The 22,284-nt window shown below is 44.2% G+C and overlaps 2 protein-coding genes across 8 annotated transcripts in view; one reads left to right on the top strand and one right to left on the bottom strand.

Annotated features, from left to right (window-relative positions):
* The window catches only part of CERS2 (ceramide synthase 2), a 36,926-nt gene extending 31,067 nt beyond the window's left edge, over positions 1 to 5,859 (top strand). For all 6 annotated transcript variants that reach the window (XM_067472355.1, XM_067472351.1, XM_067472350.1 and 3 more), the window contains exon 11: positions 1,930 to 5,859. In XM_067472355.1, the coding sequence (XP_067328456.1) occupies positions 1,930 to 2,082 (153 nt within the window). In that variant the 3' untranslated portion in view covers positions 2,083 to 5,859. The remainder of the gene's footprint in view (positions 1 to 1,929) is intronic.
* Positions 5,860 to 6,984: 1,125 nt separating this feature from the next.
* The window catches only part of SETDB1 (SET domain bifurcated histone lysine methyltransferase 1), a 41,772-nt gene continuing 26,472 nt past the window's right edge, over positions 6,985 to 22,284 (bottom strand). For both annotated transcript variants that reach the window (XM_067472358.1, XM_067472359.1), the window contains exons 18-22: positions 16,054 to 16,186; positions 15,709 to 15,871; positions 14,058 to 14,260; positions 11,913 to 12,001; positions 6,985 to 8,705 (exon numbers count right to left, since the gene is read on the bottom strand). In XM_067472358.1, the coding sequence (XP_067328459.1) occupies positions 8,588 to 8,705; positions 11,913 to 12,001; positions 14,058 to 14,260; positions 15,709 to 15,871; positions 16,054 to 16,186 (706 nt within the window). In that variant the 3' untranslated portion in view covers positions 6,985 to 8,587. The remainder of the gene's footprint in view (positions 8,706 to 11,912; positions 12,002 to 14,057; positions 14,261 to 15,708; positions 15,872 to 16,053; positions 16,187 to 22,284) is intronic.

The following is a 22,284-nucleotide window of genomic DNA, read 5'->3' as shown; positions in this document are numbered from 1 at the left end:
GTTTTTTTGTCGGGCGAAATGGTTCGCAAACATGAATGCAAAATATCTTTTAAGAGTTTTGGGGGAGCCCATTCCCCCGTTCAGAATATTTCATCTTACTTTCTGTAATAATGGAATTTTGGAAAATTTGATTTGTTGTGGAGATAATGCTTTAGTAGAGACCCCCCTTCCCCATGATAATAACTCATTCAGGAGTGGATTTCTCTTCCAAGGAGTAGGTGGATTCTTTTCATCGCGTAATAGTCGCACAATCACTTCCTCCTGTCGCAGTTCCCGTTCATAACTATGAGTTGTTTGTAAGCCAGACGTTTGTAACTCAGGGACAGCTTGTATTTAGAATTGACTTGATAAATACTCAAAAGTTTGCCTTGACCAGGGGTCCTCAAACTATAGTCCGCGGGCCGGATACGGCCCTCCACGGTCATTTACCCGGCCCTTGCTCAGGGTCAACCAAAATCTGAAATGACTTGAAAGCACACAACAACAATCCTATCTCATCAGCCAAAAGCAGGCCCACACCTCCCTTTGAAATACTAATAAGTTTATGTTAAATTTGCTCTTCATTTTAATTATTGTATTGCCTTCCCTCCATCTATCCTTCCTGGCTTCCTTCCCTCCATCCTTCCTTCCTTCCATTCATCCTTACTTCCTTCCGTCCTTCCATCCTGCCTTCCTTCCCTCATGCCTTCCCTCCATCTATCCATTCTTCCTTCCTGGCTTCCTTCCTTCCCTCCATCCTTCTATCTTCCTTCCTTCCCTCCTTCTATTCTTTCTTCCCTCTCTCCATCTATCCATCTTTTCTTCCTGGCTTCCTTCCTTCCCTCCATCCATCCTTCCTTCCATTCATTCTTCCTTCCCTCTCTCCATCTATTCATCCTTCCTTCCTGGCTGCCTTCCTTCCTCCCCTCCATCCTTCCTTCCTTCTATCCATTCTTCCTTCCTGGCTTCCTTCCTTCCCTCCATCCTTCTATCTTCCTTCTTTCCCTCCTTCCATTCTTTTTTCCCTTTCTCTATCTATCCATCTTTTCTTCCTGGCTTCCTTCCTTCCATTCATTCTTCCTTCCCTCTCTCCATCTATTCATCCTTCCTTCCTGGCTGCCTTCCTTCCTCCCCTCCATCCTTCCTTCCTTCTATTCATTCTTTCTTCCATCCTGCCTTCCTTCCTTCCCTCCCTCTCTCCTTCCCTCCCTCTATCCATCCTGCTTTCCTGGCTTCCTTCCCTCCATCCTTGCCTCCATCTTTCATTCCAGGCTTCCTTCCTTCCCTCCATCTTGCCTTCCTTCCCTCCTTCCATTCTTTCTTCCATCCTGCCTTCCTTCCCTCTCTCCTTCCATCTATCCATCCTTCCTTCCTGGCTTCCTTCTTTCCCTCCTTCCATTCTTCTTCCATCCTGCCTTCCTTCCCTCTCTCCTTCCATCTATCCATCCTTCCTTTTCCTGGCTTCCTTCCTTCCCTCCATCTTGCCTTCCTTCTCTCCTTCCATTCTTTCTTCCATCCTGCCTTCCTTCCTTCCATCTATCCATCCTTCCTTCCTGGCTTCCTTCTTTCCCTCCTTCCTTTCTTTCTTCCATCCTGCCTTCCTTCCTTCTCTCCTTCCATCTATCCATCCTTCTTTCCAGGCTTCCTTCCTTCCCTTCATCTTGCCTTCCTTCCCTTCTTCCATTCATTTTTTCTTCCATCCTGCCTTCCTTCCCTCCCTGTCGCCTTCCCTCCATTTTTCCATCTTTCCTTCCTTCCTGGCTTCCTTCTATCTGTCTTCCCTCCTTCCATCCCTCTCTCCATATGTGCATTGTACATTGGAATTCATTTATTTATTTTTTCAAATCATAATCCAGCCCTCCATCAGTTTGAGGGACTGTGACCTGGCCCTCTGTTTAAAAAGTTTGAGGACCCCTGGCCTTGACGTTGTGTCTGGATCCTTCTGTGCAGGTGGTGGAGGATGAGCGCAGCGACCGGGACGAGACGGACAACTCCGACGAGGAAGACGAGAAGCCCGTCGCCGCCGCCGGTTCAGCCACCAAAAACGGCCCGCTGACCAACGGCCACCCCGTCTTGAACAATAACCACCGGAAAGTTGAATGATGATCCTTGGCGTTCGTTTATATTCCTCGGGAGGCAGCGGGGAGGCTTTCTCCCGATGCCGACTCCCCCGCCGCCTGCCGCAAGATGCACAAGCGGAGACCGTGTTGTTTTTGTTTTGTTTTTGAGGCCAAAACCAAAAAAGAGAGAGAGAGAGAAAATACCCCCTCCCCCCCATGAACTTTCTGCGAGGAGAACATTTCTGAATTTCCAAATGAAGGAGTCCGTCTCGAATCGTCAGCTTCGAGTTGGATTCGGAAACAAAGGGGCAAATGCCTTATGGGACAATTATACGCGATGGAAGAGAACTCCACCATAAGACCTTTTCTCCTGACAGCGAGACCTGGTTTCCTTCTCCTCCTCCTTTCTGCCGGACTTTTGCCTTGTTCTCTTCTCTTCCTTCCTTCCCTTTCTTCCTGACCAAATTGCCTTAAAACTAACGTCAAATCGCCTGTCTTTTCCTCCTCTGCTGACCAAATTAAGACCTAAGAAGCTGTAGGAAAGGAGAAGGCATAAAATGACAGTCGTTATTTTATATACTTTGGAGAGTCCAACTTTTCAAGCCGAGGTCCCCTTCCTGTGCCAAAAGGCTTTCGAATTCAAAGTGTATCAGAGAGCAGAGTTTCCGCTCTCGATCTTCCTCAGTGCCAGGATTTTCACAACACACATACACATATATATATCACGAGGAAAGCCTTGCAGCTTGGGTCCAATTTCTGCCTTTCTCGGGGACGTAGAGGTTCACGTTCAGGACTCGGAGACGTGGCCAGATCCTCCATTTCCATCTCCAATTTTGAGTCCAATTTCCGCATTTCTCGGGATGTAGAGGTTCGCGTTCAGGACTCGGAGACGTAGCCAGATCCTCCATTTCCATCTCAAACACACATATATGTATTATGGGGAAAGCCTTCCAACTTGGGTCCAATTTCCGCATTTCTCGGGGACGTAGAAGCTCAAATTCAGGACTCGGAGACGTAGCCAGATCCTCCATTTCCATCTCAAACACACACACATGTGTTATGAGGAAAGCCTTGCAACTTGAGTCCAATTTTCGCATTTCTCGGTGACGTAGTGGTTTGCATTCAGGACTCGGTGACGTAGCTAGATTCTCCGTTTCCATCTCACACACACATATATGTATTACGAGGAAAGCTTTGCAACTTGAGTCCCATTTCCGCATTTCTCGGGGACAAAGAGGTTCGCATTCAGGACTCGGAGACGTGGCCAGATCCTCCATTTCCATCTCCAATTTTGAATCCTGCCTGATATCCATCCTTTCTACCTTCCCTCCTTCCATTCATTCTTTTCCTTCTTTCTATCCATCCTTTCTTCATTCTAGCCATCATTCCATCATTCTCTCCATCCTTTCTCCCTTCCATCCACCTATCCTTCTCGCCTTCCATCCATCCTGTCTTCCTTCACGCCTACCATCTATCTATCCTTCTCTCCATCCTGCCATTCTTCCTTCCTTCCTTCCTTCCTTCCTTCCTTCCTTCCTTCCTTCCTTCCTTCCTTCCTTCCTTCCTTTCCTCTTTTCCTTCCATCATTACCTTCAATTCTTCCTTCCTTCCTTCCCGCCATCCTTTCTTTCCCTCCCTCTCTCCTTCTCTCCATCTATCCATCCTACCTTCTATCCATTTTCCTTCCTTGGGTCCAATTTCCGCATTTCTTGGGTACATAGAGGATCGTGTTCAGGACTCGGGGACGTGGCCAGATCCTCCATTTCCATCTCAAACACACATATATGTATTACGAGGAAAGCCTTGCAACTTGGGTCTAATTTCCGCATTTCTCGGGGACGTAGAGGTTCATCTTCAGGACTCGGGAGACGTAGCCAGATCCTCCATTTCCAGTCCAATTTCCGCATGTCTCGGGGACGTAGAGGTTCGCGTTCAGGACTCGGAGATGTAGCCAGATCTTCCATTTCCATCTCTCACACACATATATGTATTCTGAGGAAAGCCTTGCAACTTGAGTCCAATATCCGCATTTCTCGGGAATGTAGAGGTTCGCATTCAGGACTCAGAGACGTAGCCAGATCCTCCATTTCCAGTCCAATTTCCACATTTCTCGGGGACGTAGAGGTTCGCATTCAGGACTCGAAGACGTAGCCAGATCCTCCATTTCCATCTCTCACACACATATATGTATTATGAGGAAAGTCTTGCAACTTGAGTCCGATTTCCACAGTTCTCGGGAACGTAGAGGTTCGCATTCAGGACTCGGAGACGTGGCCAGATCCTCCATTTCCATCTTGAATTTTGAGTCCAATTTCCGCATTTCTCGGGGACGTAGAGGTTCACGTTCAGGACTCGGAGACGTAGCCAGATCCTCCATTTCCATCTCCAATTTTGAGTCCAATTTCCGAATTTCTCGGGGACATAGAGGTTCGTGTTCAGGACTCGGAGACGTAGCCAGATCCTCCATTTCCATCTCTCACACACATATATGTATTATGAGGAAAGCCTTGCAACTTGAGTCGAATTTCCGCATTTCTCGGGGATGTAGAGGTTCGTGTTCAGGACTCTGAGACGTAGCCAGATCCTCCATTTCCATCTCACACACACATATATGTATTACGAGGAAAGCTTTGCAACTTGGGTCCAATTTCTGCATTTCTCGGGGACGTAGAGGTTCACATTCAGGACTCGGAGACGTAGCCAGATCCTCCATTTCCATCTCACACACACACATATATGTATTATGAGGAAAGCTTTGCAACTTGGGTTCAATTTCCACATTTCTCGGGGACGTAGAGGTTCACATTCAGGACTCGGAGACGTAGCCAGATCCTCCATTTCCATCTCACACACACACATATATGTATTACGAGGAAAGCTTTGCAACTTGGGTCCAATTTCCGCATTTCTCGGGGATGTAGAGGTTCGCATTCAGGACTCGGAGACGTAGCCAGATCCTCTGTTTCCAACTCTTTGCAAGGAGGAAGAAAAGCCATAGTTGGCGCCGCCAAATCTTCAAACTGAGAAGGCCGAGTTACTCGTAGCTGCACCAAATCGGTTCCCTTTCCCTCTTTTCCTGCACAAGAAAAAAGAGCACCTGGGTAAATTTAAGTAACACCTATTGATGCCTTGATCTCATATAAAGTATTTCATAAAATGACGGGTTGAAGTCGTAATATAGAAGTATTTGAAGGTGGGCACAACGGCAAGGAATCGGGGACGGTGTGGTTATTTCCAAAGGTCAAGCAAGGCTGCCATTGGTGGCGCGAGACTCGTACTTTCCCCGCAAATGGCACCATTTCTCTTCGTATTCACATCCAACTATTCCACCCATTTCCTTGGGGGATTCCAGTCTTTTTCCCTCCTCTTCCACTTTTCCATTTAATCCACCCTTTTTCTCATCTTATTGACGACGAAACACACAGTTTTCTGTGTATTTCACTTGGTTTTTTCTCACTCTTTGGGGAACGAAGAACAATTATCGGTATTTCTCCCCCTCCTTTTAATTTATTAGATAGCATTTTTTGAGGACCATGATGATTATTTTTTTTGCAAAACCAATAAAACTAGGGGTCCAGGCAAAACAGCAGTGGAAATGTATAGAAAAATTGACTCTAAATAGAGGATCCAATGGCATTCTTTTTGTGTGTGTGTTTTTGTCTTGTTTCCAGCCCCGGGGAGGAGCGGGAGGGAGGGTTTTGCAAGGGGAAGAAAGGACCATTCGCCCATCTCCAGACCAAAATTGTGTTTTTTTAAAAAAGAAAATTTAAATATATTATTAAAAGCTAAATAAAACTAATAAAACTTCTGTTTAAAAAAACAACAACGTGGTGTGTTGTCATTCATGATGGTTACGTCTGGGGTCTCCATCTGGATTACCAGCCCTCCCTCTAGTCTTCCTTCCCGCCATCCATCCATCTCTCCATCCTTTCTTCCTTCCTTACCTCCATCTATCCGTCCTTCCTTCTACCCATCCTTTTTTCCATCCATCCTTCCTTCAATCCTTTCTTACAGCCCTCCCTCTAATCTTCCTTCCCGGCATCCATCCATCCATCCATCTCTCCTTCCTTCCTTCCTTCCTTCCCTCCCTCCCTCCCTCCATCTACCCATCCTTCCTTCCACCCATCCTTTTTTCCATCCATCCTTCCTTCAATGCTTTCTTACAACCTTCCCTCGTCTTCCTTCCCGCCTTCCATCCATCTCTCCATCCTTTCTGCCTTCCTTCCATCTATCCATCCTTCCTTCTACCCATCCTTTTTTCCATCCATCCTTCCTTCAATCATTTCTTACAGCCCTCCCTCTAGTCTTCCTTCTCGCCTTCCATCTCTCCATCCATCCTTCGTTCCATCTATCCATCCTTCCTTCTACCCATCCTCCTTTCCATCCATCCTTCCTTCAATCCTTTCTTACAGCCCTCCCTCTAGTCTTCCTTCCTGCCTTCCATCCATCTCTCCATCCTTCCCTCCATCTATCCATCCTTCCTTCTACCCATCCTTTTTTCCATCCATCCTTCCTTCAATCCTTTCTTACAGCCCTCCCTCTAGTCTTCCTTCCCGGCTTCCAACCATCTCTCCTTCCTTCCTTCCTTCCTTCCTTCCTTCCTTCCTTCCTTCCTTCCATCCATCTATCCATCTTTCCTTCTACCCATCCTTTTTTCCATCCATCCTTCCTTCAATCCTTTCTTACAGCCCTCCCTCTAGTCTTCCTTCCCACCTTCCAACCATCTCTCCTTCCTTCCTTCCTTCCTTCCTTCCTTCCTTCCTTCCTTCTATCCATCTTTCCTTCTACCCATCCTCCTTTCCATCCATCCTTCCTTCAATCCTTTCTTACAGCCCTCCCTCTAGTCTTCCTTCCCACCTTCCAACCATCTCTCCACTCAATGCAGATCACCAAATTGAAAACTAACAACAAACAAGTTACTACAGATAGAGAGATCACACAGGAATTTCAAAAATTTTATGCCAATCTTTACTCAAAAAAACATTCAACTTTAGAGGAAATAACAGCATACATTAGCAAACAACAACTCGATAAGATCACAGAGCAACAAAGGGAATCCTTAAAGAAATAACAAACGAAGAGATCCAAAAAGCAATAAGGAAACTGAAACCTTCGAAAGCCCCGGGCCCAGACGGCTTTACTGCCATTTTCTATAAGACCATGGCAGAAGAAATAACACCGGACCCAAAAAAACTATTGAATAAGATCATGGAAGACAGGACCCTCCCAGAGACTTTCTTCCTTCTTTCTATGCATCCTTTCCTCCTTCCATTCATCCTTTCTTCCTTCTATCCATCCTGCCTTCCTTCTATCCATCCATCCTTCCTTCTTTCCCTCCCTCTCTCCTTCCCTTAATCCTTCCATCCTGCCCTCCTTCTATCCATTCTTTTCCCCATCCTTCCATCATTCCCTTCCATTCATCCTTTCTTCCTTCTTTGTATGCAGCCTTCCTTCCTTCCTTCCATCCATCCTTCCCTCCATCCTTCCAGCCTTCTATCCATCCTTCCTTCCATCCTGCCTTCTTTCCCTCCCTCTCTCCATCCCTCCATCTATCCTTCCTTCCTTCCTTCCATTCAACCTTTCTAACTTCTATCCAGCCATCCTTCCTTCTTTCCCTCCCTCTCTCCTTCCCTCCATCTATCTATCCATCCATCCTTCCTTCCATTCATCCTTTCTTCCTTCTATCCATCCTGCCTTCTATCTATCCTTCCTTCCCGCCATCCTGCCTTCTTTCCCTCCCTCTCTCCTTCCCTCCATCTATCCTTCCTTCCTTCCTTCCATTCATCCTTTCTTCCTTCTATCCAGCCATCCTTCCTTCTTTCCCTCCCTCTCTCCTTCCCTCCATCCTTCCTTCCTGCCCTCCTTCCATCCATTCTTTTTTCCATCCTTCCATCATTCCCTTCCATTCATCCTTTCTTCCTTCTTTGTATGCATCCCTCCTTCCTTCCATTTATCCTTTCTTCCTTCTATCCATCCTGCCTTCTATCCATCCTTCCTTCCCTCCATCCATCCTTCCTTTTTCCCCTCCCTCTCTCCTTCCCTCCATCCTTTCTTCCTGCCCTCCTTCCATCCATTCTTTTTTCCATCCTTCCATCCTTTCCTTCCATGCACCCTTTCTTCCTTCTTTGTATGCATCCTTCCTTCCTTCCATTCATTCTTTCTTCCTTCCCTCCATCCTGCCTTCTATCCATCCTTCTTTCCTTCCATCCTGCCTTCTTTCCCTCCCTCTCTCCTTCCCTCCATCTATCCATCCTTCCTTCTTTCTACCATGCCGATGGAGTCGTCATTTAGGCATTAAAAAGCCCATTTTATTGCTTTCAAACAACTGTGGGACCAAAAAGGAAGGAACACTCCTTCCACAAACACAATACACAACATTAAAATGAAGACAACCTCGTCAAGGCGGCCAACGGACCACCGTGAAAGAAGAAATGCCAAAACACTGTGAGGTGGTGGGACAGGGACAGCGATTGGGGGCTCCTTGACTCCAGTTTGTTGTTCGTCTCTCTGGGTTTTTACAGAGCGGCCTGTCCTTGGTGTTCCCCGCCTCACAGCAACCGGCCGCGGCACTCGATGGCTCCGCAGCAGCAGAGGAGCTCCTTGCCTTCGACGCTCCCCACTTCGTAGTTGTAGTCCCACGTCAGCTCTGTGCCCGCGCGGATTCTCCTGCAAAAGAATTCGTAATTAGGAGACTGCCTGTACTGTATTTCCTCACATAACAGTCGCAGCGTGAGGGATTCTGTATCCAAAGGATAAGATTTTCAAGGAGTGGTTACTGTATTTCCTCACATAATAGTCGCAGTGTAAGGGATTCTAGGAGCTGTATCCAAACGGTAAGATTTTCAAGGAGTGGTTACTGTATTTCCTCACAAAATAGTCGCAGCGTAAGGGATTCTAAGAGTTGTATCCAAAGGATAAGATTTTCAAGGAGTGATTACTCTATTTCCTCACATAATAGTTGCAGCATATAGGATTTTAAGAGCTGCATCTGAAGGGTAAGATTTTCAAGGAGTGGTTACTCTGTTTCCTCACATAATAGTCGCGGTGTAAGGGATTCTGTATTCAAAGGGTAAGATTTTCAAGGAGTGGTTACTCTATTTCCTCACATAATAGTCGCAGCATAAAGGATTCTAAGAGCTGCATCCAAAGGGTAAGATTTTCAAGGAGTGGTTACTGTATTTCCTCACATAATAGTCGCGGTGTAAGGGATTCTGTATCCAAAGGGTAAGATTTTCAAAGAGTGCTTACTATATTTCCTCACATAATAGTCGCAGCGTAAGGGATTCTAGGAGCTGTATCCAAAGGGTAAGATTTTCAAGGAGTGGTTACTGTATTTCCTCACATAATAGTTGCAGCGTAGTGGATTCTAAGAGCTGTATCCAAAGGGTAACCTTGTCAAGGTCTGGTTAAACATATTTGAAATCTTGGTGTTGTTTGGAGAGAGGCAAGGAGAGATTTCTTTCTATTTGTGTTGGAAAATCCCCGCAGGGATGGCTTCCAAAAAAGGGGTGTCGCAATGGGCCAAAGGTCATGTTTCCATCTCCAAGGGGGTTGGGCTGGATGGTCTTTGGAGGTCTCTTCCAACTCCCAATATTTTCAAAAGCTAAGAGTTCTGGACTGTCTGGGAACGGCACGCGGAAGAAGTTTAAAACATTTGCTCAAGGCTATACATTTTCTGATTTGACTTGCAAATGTGGAAAGCCCAATTTTTCATCCCCGGCAGTGGCATCCTTAAATTATTCAGATATTGCCTCGCCTTTCCACACATAATGGAAGCCGTAATTTGAATGAGAAGTGTTTAAAATCCTTGTAAAAATAAATCTGGAGAGAGAGGAAATGTGGATAAAAGGTGCGACTATTACGTGATGAAAAAAATTCACCTTTGATTTAAAAATAAACCGTTTCACCTCCCAAAAAAGGTGGAGGAGAGGCTCAATTTCTATTCCTTCCGTTTTGCTAAACCGTTTTGCCTTTGAGAAAGGAGAAGGGAAGATTTCTTCTTTCTTTCTTTCTTTCTTTCTTTCTTTCATTCTTTCTTTCTCTCAACACAAAGCAGTTTACAAAATCTGAAATGGAGCTCTTTGGAGAAAAGAACAAAGATCCAGGTTCCAGAGAACTCATTCTCATAGTTTTGAAAGTGTCTTGCCTTCAGAGAAGGACGAGAGGACAGAAAGAAAGAAAGAAGGAGGAATAAGCCCCAAACGGCTCTGCGACTATTATGCGAGGAACACCCCAGACAAACCCAATTTGGCCACACGCCCCCAAAAATGGGGATGCGACTATAATGCGGTGGTGACTATTACGCAATGAAATACAGGTTTGTTTTTGGTTTTATTTTAATCTAATTAAAAAAATAGATCCCCAATGTATTTAAAGAAAAGACAAATCAAAACATAGACAAAACAATCTATTTTAAAATAATTTCCTAGTTTTTAAGGCTGAAAAAGCCCCCCTTGGCTAATACACAAGTCAAGGTTATTTATTATTTTACTCTATTATTATTATTATTATTATTATTATTATTAAATATATTATTTTACTCAATTATTATTATATTTCTTATTTTAATCCATTATATGTTATTATTACATTTACTATTTTACTTTATTATTGTTATTATTACATGTATTATTTTACTCTATTATTATTATTACATTCATTATTTTACTCTATTATAGGTTATTATTTTACTCTATTATTGTTATTACATTTATTATTATTATTAAATTTATCATTTTACTCTATTCATTACATGTTATTACATTTATTATTTTACTCTATTATATTTATTATTTTACTCTATTACATTTATTTTCTTACTCGATTATTGATATTATTACATTTATTATTTTACTCTATTATCATTATATTTATTATTTTACTCTATTATAGGTTATTATTACATTTATTATTTTACTCTATTATTGTTATTATTATTTTTAAATGAATTACTTTACTGTATTCATTACATTTGTTATTACATTTATTATTTTACTCTATTATAGGTTATTATTACATTTATTATTTTACTCTATTATTGTTATTATTACATTCATTTATTTTACTCTATTATTATTATTATTATTATTATTATTATTATTAAATGTATTACTTTACTGTATTTATTGTTATTACCTTTATTATTTTACTCTATGAATTACATGTTGTTACTACATTTATTATTTTATTATAAAATAATAATATAGGTTATTATTACATTTATTTTACTCTATTATTATTATATTTATTATTTTACTCTACTATAGGTTGTTATTACATTTGTTATTTTACTCTATTATTATTGTTATTATTATATCTATTATTTTACTCTATTATTGTTATTATTAAACTTATGATTTTACTCTATTTTGATTATTTTACTCGATTATTATTACATTTACATTATTTACCTCGTATTATTTTTATTACGTTTTTAAATTTAATATTACAACATTTACATTATTTTACTCTATTATTATTATAATTATTATTTTACTCTATTATCATTTTATTACAGTTATTATTTCACTTTATTATTATTATTATTACATTTACATTATTTTCCTCTTATTATTTTTATTACATTTTTAATTTACTCTATTATTGCAACATTTACATTATTTTACTCTATTATTATTATTATGACATTTATTATTTTGCTCTATTATTGTTATTATTAAACTTATAATTTTACTCTATTACCATTATTTTACTCTATTATTATTACATTTACATTCTTTACCTCGTATTATTTTTATTACATTTTTAATTTATTATTACAACATTTACATTATTATTATTATTATTATTATTATTATTATTATTATTACATGTATTATTTTCCTCTATTTATTACTATTTTCTAAGGCTTACTTGCTGGCGAAGAAGGCCACCCAGGGAAAGCGGAGGTCGTGCGTGTCCACAAAGACGTTCTGGACGAAAAGGTTCGGACTGCAGCTGTGCTGGAAGGGCAAGAAAAGCCAGGGACCACGTTTACAGCAACACAACACACACCCCAGCAAGACTCCTTGCGAACTACAGCTCCCAAAGTCCCTGGAGATGTGAACAACAGAAAGTCGCAAGGAAAGAGATTCCGCCCTAAGCTGGCCATCTGTCGGGAGGGCTTTGATTGTGCCTGGCAGAAGGAGCTGGACTGGATGACCCTTGAGGATCCCATCTAGCTCTTGGAACCTAGTATCCTTGTCTGTCGAGCTGGATGGCCATCTTTCAGGAGTGATCGGATTGGGCCTAGGATTCTATGATAGCATTGGGATAGGACCTGAAGGGCACAATCAAAGCCCTCTCAACGGATGGACATCTGAATCATAGAATCCTAAAGTTGGAAGAGACCTCCTCCGTCCAGGCAGGAAGACACAATCAAAGCCCTCTCAACAGATGTCCATCCAGACTTTGCATCATAGAATTATCAAGTCAGAAGGGACCTCCCAAAGGATACCCCAGTCTGTCCCTCTTCTGCCAGACATGGAGACACAATCAAAGCCCTCTCAACAGATGTCCATCCAGATTCTGCATCACTGATTTCAAGAGTTGGGAGAGATTCCCAAAGGCCATCCAGTCTGCCCCTCTTCTGCCTGGCAGGAAGACACAATCAAAGCCCTCTCAACAGATGTCCATCACAAAATTCTAGTTAGAAGGGACCCCTAAAGGCCATCCAGTCCACCCCCTTCTTCCAGGCAGGACGACACAATCAAAGCCCTCTCAAAAGATGTCCATCCAGATTCTGCATCATTGATTTCAAGAGTTGGAAAAGACGCCCAAAGGATATCCCAGTCTGCCCCTCTTCTGTCAGGCAGGAAGACACAATCAAAGCCCTCTCAACAGATGTCCATCCAGACTTTGCATTATAGACTTCTAGAGTTGGAAGGGACCCCCAAAGGTCATCCAGTGCACTCCCCCTTCTGCCAGGCAGAAGACACAAGCAAAGCCCTTTCAACAGATGTCCATCACAAAATTCTAGTGAGAAGGGACTCCCAAAGGCCATCCAGAACATCTCCCCTTCTGCCAGGTAGGAAGACACAATCAAAGCCCTCTCGACAGATGTCCATCCAGACTTTGCATTATAGACTTCTACAGTTGAAAGGGATCCCCAAAGGATATCCAATCTGCCCCCCCTCTTCCAGACAGGAAGACACAATCAAAGCCCTCTTAACAGATGTCCATCACAAAATTCTAGTTGGAATGAACCCCCAAAGGCCAGCCAGTCCACCCCCCCCCCCTTTCTGCCAGGTAGGAACACACAATCAAAGCCCTCTCAACAGATATCCATCCAGATATCCATCTGCATCATAAAATTATCGTGTCGGAAGGGACCCCCAAAGGATATCCAGTCCACCCCCTTCTTCAAGGCAGAATACACAATTAAAGCCCTCTCAACAGATGTCTATCCAGACTCTGCATCATAGAATTCTAGCGTCGGAAGGGACCCCCAGACTTTGTATCATAACATTATCGAGTCAGAAGGGACCCCCAAAGGATATCCAGTCCACCCCCTTCTGCCAGGCAGGAAGACACCATTAAAGCCCTCTCGACAGATGTCCATCCAGACTTTGCATCATAGAATTATCAAGTCAGAAGGGACCTCCCAAAGGTATCCAGTCTGCCCCTCTTCTTCCAGACATGAAAACACAATCAAAGCCCTTTAAACAGATGTCCATCCAGACTCTGCATCACTGACTTCTAGAGTCGGAAGGGACCCCCAAAGGCCATCCAATCTGCCCCTCTTCTGTCAGGCAGGAAGACACAATCAAAACCCTCTCAACACAAAATTCTAGTTAGAAGGGACCCCAAAGGCCATCCAGTCCACTCCTCTTCCTCCAGGCAGGACGACACAATCAAAGCCCTCTCAACAGATGTCCACCCAGAACTCTACATCATAGAATTCTAGAGTAAGAAGGCATCCCAAAAAGATATCCAGTCTGCTCCCCTTCTTCCAGGCAGGAAGACACAATCAAAGCCCTCCCAACAGACGGCCATCCAGCCCCCGAGGCAGGCGCTTACGTTGAGGTAGCGGCCCAGGTTGCCCTCCAGCTTGGCGTCGATGATGTAGCAGGACTCCTCCCCGTCGTAGTACTGGCGCGTGTTCCTCCGCACGATGGCGCTCTCCCCGTAGGCCAGTTGGGTGGACTTCATGGAGATGCCGTGCATGGACTTCAGAGCGAAGCCCCGGGTGGACTTCACGGCCACTTGCCTCTTCACGGCTCCTGCCGGATTTTGGGAGTTATAGTTCATTTCTTATCCATGGGTTTTGGGAGTTATAGTTCACCCCATATCCCTGGAGCAGCCCTGGATTTGGGGATTTAGATCATCCCTATCCCTGCATTTTGGGAGTTATAGTTCATCCCATATCCCTGGATCGGCCCTGGATTTTGGGAGCTATAGTTCATTTCTTATCCATGGGTTTTCGGGAGTTATAGTTCACCCCACATCTCTGGATTTTGGGAGTTATAGTTCATCTCTTACCCATGGGTTTTCGGGAGTTATAGTTCACCCTACATCTCTGGATTTTGGGAGTTATAGTTCATCCCTTATCCATGGGTTTTCAGAGTTACAGTTCACCTCACATCTCTGGATTTTGGGAGTTATAGTTCATCTCATATCCCTGGATTGGCCCTGGATTTTGGGAGTTAGATCATCCCTTATCCCTGCATTTTGGGAGTTATAGTTCATCTCCCATCTCTGGACGGACCATGAATTTTGAGTTATAGTTCACCCCACATATCTGGATTTTGGGAGTTATAGCTCATCCCATATCCCTGGATTTTGGTAATTCGTCCCTTATCTCTGGATTTTGGGAGTTACAGTTCATCCTTTATCCCTGGATTTTGAGAGTTATAGTTCATCCTTTATCCAAGGATTTTGGGAGTTATACTTCATCCTTTATCCATGGATTTTGGGAGTTATAGTTCATCCTTTATCCCTGGATTTTGGGAGTTATAGTTCATCCTTTATCCCTGGATTTTGAGAGTTATAGTTCATCCTTTATCCAAGGATTTTGGGAGTTATACTTCATCCTTTATCCATGGATTTTGGGAGTTATAGTTCATCCTTTATCCATGGATTTTGGGAGTTATAGTTCATCCTTTATCCATGGATTTTGGGAGTTATAGCTCATCCCATATCCCTGGATTTTGGTAATTCGTCCCTTATCTCTGGATTTTGGGAGTTATACTTCATCCTTTATCCCTGGATTTTGGAAGTTATAGTTCATCCTTTATCCCTGGATTTTGAGAGTTATAGTTCATCCTTTATCCCTGGATTTTGGGAGTTATAGTTCATCCTTTATCCCTGGATTTTGGGAATTATAGTTCATCCTATATCTCTGGATTGACTCGGGATCTTGGGAGTTCTAGTTCATCGCTCATCCCTGGATTTTGGGAGTTATTGGCCCTGGATTGGTTGGGAGTTATTGTTCATCCCTCCAATCATGACCAACTTTAACAACTACGGGGGTTTGGAGGGAGTTGTAGACCATCCATATCCAGAACCCCACTGACAACGGATCTAGACCAAACTTAACACACAGACCCATCAACGATGAACTTTAACTATTGGTGCGCACTGGGAGCAATGGCAGGTGATGATGGGAGTTGTAGTTTACCCACAAAGGCCGAAAGAACACGGGGATTTGAGGCTGCGAGAGAGAGCTCACCCAGCATGGAGGAGGAAGGCTTCTTCCCGTCGGCAGTCAGCGCCGGCTCCTCGTCCGACCCGGAAGAGATGGTCTGGATGTCGTCGCTGTCGTTGCCCTTCGCTTTCCCGTTGTTGTTGTTGTCCCCGTCGCTGTCGGTGCTGCTGGAGAGCATTAGTACGTCCTAATGGGAAGGAAGGGACAAGACTCTAAGAGCCTTTCATTCTGCAGCCCTATTTCCCCCTTGAGGTGCAATGGCCATCTGTTGGGAGGGTTTTGGTGGTGCCTTCCTGCCCGACCAAAGAGGGGCTGGACTGGATGACCCTTGGGAGTCTCCGCAGGGGGAAAGAACCACATGCCACTCACGTCTTTGGCTTCCGTCTGAACTTCTGGCTGCCTCCGGCTCTGGAGCATGGCCGTCTTGCTGAACGGCCGCCGGATCCCTTCAGGGATGGGGGGCCTGGGGTTGTAGCCGTAGTTCCTCTTTGGGGCGGCCCCTCTGGGAAACCAAAAAGGGAGGTTAGCCACGGGGTTGGCTTCCCATCCTGGTGGAAACCTCTCCAAACAGTTCCTGACCGGAGCTTGAAAGTCCCAAATAATCATATCAATAACAATAATTTATTTCTCGTGTCAGGGCAGCCAGTCCATTATACAGGGTTAGTCAAAATGCATAGGCCAATAAGCCATTCAATTGAATGGCTTATTGGCCTATGCATTTTGACTAACCCTGTATTACTTACTTACTTACTTAGGCGATCCCTCGTTTTCCGAGGATGATTGTCTTCCAATATTCTTGTGGGTCCGTATGTGGCTGTGGAGCCCTATTCTTGCTCTGCATCTTCTTCCGCAGTGAGGGCATTAGTTTTCAGGTGGAAGACGGTCTCGGCCTTCCTCTTGGCACGTTTCACTCTTTCACCCTCCACTCGTGCCTCCTCGAATTCTGCAGCACTGCTGGTCACAGCTGACCTCCGGCTGGAGTGCTCAAGGGCCAGGGCTTCCCACTTCTCAGTGTCTATGCCAGAGTTTTTAAGGTTGGCTTTGAGCCCATCTTTCAATCTCTTTTCCTGCCCACCAACGTTCCGTTTTCCGTTCTTCCGTTCGGAGTAGAGCAACTGCTTTGGGAGACGGTGGTCAGGCATTCGGACAACGTGGTCGGCCCAGCGGAGTTGGTGGCGGAGGACCATCGCTTCAATGCTGGTGGTCTTTGCTTCTTCCATCACGCTAACGTTTGTCCGCTTGTCTTCCCAAGAGATTTGCAGGATTTTCCGGAGGCAGCGCTGATGGAATCATTCCAGGAGTTGCATGTGACGTCTGTAGACAGTCCATGTTTCGCAGGCATATAGCAGGGTTGGGAGGACAATAGCTTTATAGACAAGCACCTTGGTCTCCCTACGGATGTCCCGGTCCTCAAACACTCTCTGCTTCATTCGGAAAAATGCTGCACTCGCAGAGTTCAGGCGGTGTTGTATTTCAGTGTCAATGTTGACGTCTGTAGACAGTCCACGTTTCGCAGGTGTATAGCAGGGTTGGGAGGACAATAGCTTTATAAACAAGCCCCTTGGTCTCCCTACGGATGTCCCGGTCCTCAAACACTCTCTGCTTCATTCGGAAAAATGCTGCACTCGCAGAGTTCAGGCGGTGTTGTATTTCAGTGTCAATGTTGACGTCTATAGGCAGTCCACGTTTCGCAGGTGTATAGCAGGGTTGGGAGGACAATAGCTTTATAAACAAGCACCTTGGTCTCCCTACGGATGTCCCGGTCCTCAAACACTCTCTGCTTCATTCGGAAAAAAGCTGCACTTGCAGAGCTCAGGCGGTGTTGTATTTCAATGTCAATGTTGACATCTGTAGACAGTCCATGTCTCGCAGGTGTATAGCAGGGTTGGGAGGACAATAGCTTTATAGACAAGCACCTTGGTCTCCCTACGGATGTCCCGGTCCTCAAACACTCTCTGCTTCATTCGGAAAAATGCTGCACTCGCAGAGTTCAGGCGGTGTTGTATTTCAGTGTCAATGTTGACGTCTGTAGACAGTCCACGTTTCGCAGGTGTATAGCAGGGTTGGGAGGACAATAGCTTTATAAACAAGCCCCTTGGTCTCCCTACGGATGTCCCGGTCCTCAAACACTCTCTGCTTCATTCGGAAAAATGCTGCACTCGCAGAGTTCAGGCGGTGTTGTATTTCAGTGTCAATGTTGACGTCTATAGGCAGTCCACGTTTCGCAGGTGTATAGCAGGGTTGGGAGGACAATAGCTTTATAAACAAGCACCTTGGTCTCCCTACGGATGTCCCGGTCCTCAAACACTCTCTGCTTCATTCGGAAAAAAGCTGCACTTGCAGAGCTCAGGCGGTGTTGTATTTCAATGTCAATGTTGACATCTGTAGACAGTCCATGTCTCGCAGGTGTATAGCAGGGTTGGGAGGACAATAGCTTTATAGACAAGCACCTTGGTCTCCCTACGGATGTCCCGGTCCTCAAACACTCTCTGCTTCATTCAGAAAAATGCTGCGCTTGCAGAGCTCAGGCGGTGTTGTATTTCGGTGTCAATGTTGACATCTGTAGACAGTCCATGTCTCGCAGGTGTATAGCAGGGTTGGGAGGACAATAGCTTTATAAACAAGCACCTTGGTCTCCCTACGGATGTCCCGGTCCTCAAACACTCTCTGCTTCATTCAGAAAAATGCTGCGCTTGCAGAGCTCAGGCGGTGTTGTATTTCGGTGTCAATGTTGACTTTGGTGGAGAGGTGGCTGCCAAGGGAGCGGAAATGATCAACATTTTCTAATGTTACACCATTAAGCTGTATCTCTGGCATTGGAGAGGGGTTGACTGGTGACTGCTAGAACAGCACCTTGGTTTTCTCAATGTTCAATGACAAGCCGAGCTTCTCGTATGCTTCTGCAAAGGTGTTTAGAGTGGCTTGTAGATCTTCTTCTGAATGTGCACAGACGACATTGTCATCAGCATACTGAAGTTCTAGAACAGATGTTGTTGTAACCTTGGTTTTGGCTTTCAGTCTGCTGAGGTTGAATAGCTTGCCATCTGTCCGATAGATTATTTCCACTCCGGTGGGAAGCTTCCCATCAACAAGGTGAAGTATCATAGCAATGAAGATGGAGAATAGAGTTGGGCAATAACACATCCCTGTTTGACACCCGATTCCACCTTAAATGGGTCACTTTGGGAGCCGCTGCTGTCCAAGACTGTTGCCATCATGTCATCATGGAGGAGCCGCAGGATGTTCACGAATTTGCTTGGGCACCCGATTTTGTGGAGGATGGTCCAGAGAGCGCTGCGATTATATTACATTTATTATATTACATTTCTAACAGAACAAAGCAAACAAACAGAGAAAATACAAAATGTGTGAGTTTGGTAGTTGATTCAATGTCTTTTGACCAGTATCTGGCCACTTGGAGTGCCTCTGGTGTTGCCGCAAGAAGGTCCTCCCTGGTGCATGTGGCAGGGCTCAGGGTGCATTGCAGCAGGTGGTCAGTGGTTTGCTCCTCTCCACACTCGCATGTCGTGGACTCCACTTTGTGGCCCCATTTCTTCAGGTTGGCTCTGCATCTCGTGGTGCCAGAGCGTAGTCTGTTCAGCGCCTTCCAAGTCGCCCAGTCTTCTGTGTGTCTCTCATTTGGTATCAGCCATTGATTGAGGTTCTGGTTTTGAGCCTGCCACTTTTGGACTCCCGCTTGCTGAGGTGTTCCAGCGAGTGTCTCTGTAGAGCAGTGGTTCTCAACCTTGCTAATGTTGTGACCCCTTAATGCAGTTCCATATGTTGTGGTGACCCCCAACCATGCTACTTGATACCTCTCATTTTACTAAATTGAGCACAAATGACCCTGAAGGAGCTGGGGGTGGTGACGGCCGACAGGGAGCTCTGGCGTGGACTGGTCCATGAGGTCACGAAGAGTCGGAGACAACTGAACGAATGAACAACAACAACAACCCAATATGCCCTAATGTGAATGCCAGTGGGGTTGGTGGGGCGGGGGGAGGATTGATTTTGTAATTTGGGAGTTGAAGTTGCTGGGATTTATAGCTCATCTATAATCAAAGAGCATTCTGAACTCCCCCAGTGATGGATTTAAACTGAACTTGGCACACAGAACTACCACGACCAACAGAAAACACTGGAAGGGTTTTGTAGGCATTGACCTTGAGTTTGGGAGTTGTAGTTCACCTATATTCAGAGGAGTGCTGTGGATTCATGCAATTATGGATCTGGACCAAACTTGGCACGAATACTCAATATGCCCAAATGTAAACACTGGTGGAGTCTGGGGAAAATAGGCCTTGACATTTGGGAGTTGTAGTTGTTGGGATTTACAGACCACCTACAATCAAGAGCATTCTGAACTCGACGAACAATAGAATTGGGTCAAATTTCCCACACAGAATCCCAATGACCAACAGAAAATACTATGTTTTCTGATGGTCTTTGGTGACCCCTTTGACACCCTCTCATGACCCCCTCAGGGGTCCCGACCCCCAGGTTGAGAAACACTGCTGTAGATCTTAGAAAACTATGCCCAGGGGGGAGTCTCTCATTTGGTATCAGCCATTGGTTGAGGTTCTGGGTTTGAGCCTGCCACTTTTGGACTCTCGCTTGCTGAGGTGTTCCAGCGAGTGTCTCTGTAGATCTTAGAAAACTATTTCTAGATTTAAGTCGTTGACGTGCTGGCTGATACCCAAACAGGGGATGGGCTGGAGATGTCTCTGCCTTGGTCCTTTCACTATTGGCTGCCACTTCCCGGCGGATGTCAGGTGGTGCAATACCGGCTAGACAGTGTGATTTCTCCAGTGGTGTGGGGCGCAGACACTCCATATCTCATGAAGAGCCACATCCACTGTTTTAGTGTGGTGAGATGTGTTCCACACTGGGCATGCGTACTCAGCAGCAGAGTAGCATAGCACAAGGGCAGATGTCTTCACTGTGTCTGGTTGTGATCCCCAGGTTGTGCCAGTCAGCTTTCGTATGATATTGTTTCTAGCACCCATTTTTTGCTTGATGTTCAGGCAGTGCTTCTTGCAGGTTAGAGCACGGTCCAGAGTGACTCCCAGGTATTTGGGTGCGCTGCAATGCTCCAGTGGGATTCCTTCCCAGGTAATAATCCTGAGAGCTCAGGATGCTTCTCTGTTCTTGAGATGAAAGGCACATGTCTGTGTTTTAGATGGATTAGGGATCAGCTGGTTTTCCCTGTAATAGGCAGTAAGAGCACCTAGAGCTTCGGAGAGTTTCTGTTCTAGCATCTCAAAGCTCCCTGCTTGAGCGGTGATGGCACGATCATCAGCATAGACGAAGCTCTCTGTCCCTTCTGGCAGTGGCTGGTCATTTGTGTAGATGTTGAACATGGATGGAGCAAGCACGCTCCCCTGAGGCAGGCCGTTCTTCTGTTTCCGCCATCTGCTTCTCTGGCCCTGGAACTCAACCAAAAAGCTCCTGTTTTGTAGCAGCTTTCCTATGAGGCGGGTGAGGTGGTCATCCTTTGTGATATTATACATTTTCCTCAGGAGGAGGAGGTGGTTCACAGTCTCATAGGCTGCTGACAGGTCTATGAAGACAGCTCCTGTGACCTGCTGCCTTTCAAAGCCATCTTCTATGTGCTGAGTCCGGTTCAGCACTTGCGATGTGCAGCTTTTGCCTTTCCTGAAGCCAGCTTGCTGTGGAATCAGACAGGGGTCTATTTTTTCCGTAATTCTATGCAAAATAAGTCTCTCCAGAACTTTGTAGAGGTGGCACAACAGGGAGATTGCTCTGTAGCTTTTTGGGTCATTGCGGTCTTTGCCTGGCTTCAAGATGGCGATGACATTAATAATAATAATAATAATAATGTTAAGAATTAATAATAATAATAATAATAATAATAATAATAATATATTACCCACTTCTCCCTGCAATTCAGTGCTTGTTAGAGTTAGTCAAAGTTAGGTACAAAGGCAAAACTTATAATATTAATAACATCAATAATAATAATAATAATATGGTTAAGAATTAATAATAATAATAATAATAATATATTACCCACTTCTCCCTGCAACTCGATGCTTGTTAGAGTTAGTCAAAGTTAGGTACAGACGTAAAAAATATAATATCAATAATAATAATAATAATATGGTTAAGAATAAATAATAATAATAAAAATAACAATAATAATAATGTATTACCCACTTCTCCCTAGAGTTAGTCGAAGTTAGGTACAGAGGTAAGATTTATAATAATAATATCAATAACATTAATAATAATAATAATAATATGGTTAAGAATAAATGATAATAATAATAATAATAATAACAATAGTAATATATTACCCACTTCTCCCTAGAGTTAGTCGATGTTAGGTACAGAGGTAAGATTTATAATAATAATATCAATAACATTATTATTATTATTAATAATAATAATAATGTATTACCCACTTCTCCCTGCAACCCGATGCTTGTTAGAGTTAGTCAAAGTTAGGTACAGAGGTAAAAATAATAATAATAATATGGTTAAGAATTAATAATGATAATGATAATAACAATAATGTATTACCCACTTCTCCCTGCAATTCGATGCTTGTTAGAGTTAGTCAAAGTTAGGTACAGAGGT

The sequence above is a fragment of the Anolis sagrei genome, chromosome 12, assembly GCF_037176765.1.
Source record: "Anolis sagrei isolate rAnoSag1 chromosome 12, rAnoSag1.mat, whole genome shotgun sequence".
NCBI lineage: Eukaryota > Metazoa > Chordata > Lepidosauria > Squamata > Dactyloidae > Anolis > Anolis sagrei.
The sequence above is the reverse complement of the archived record's forward strand: the minus strand, read 5'-3'. Positions and strand labels throughout refer to the sequence as shown.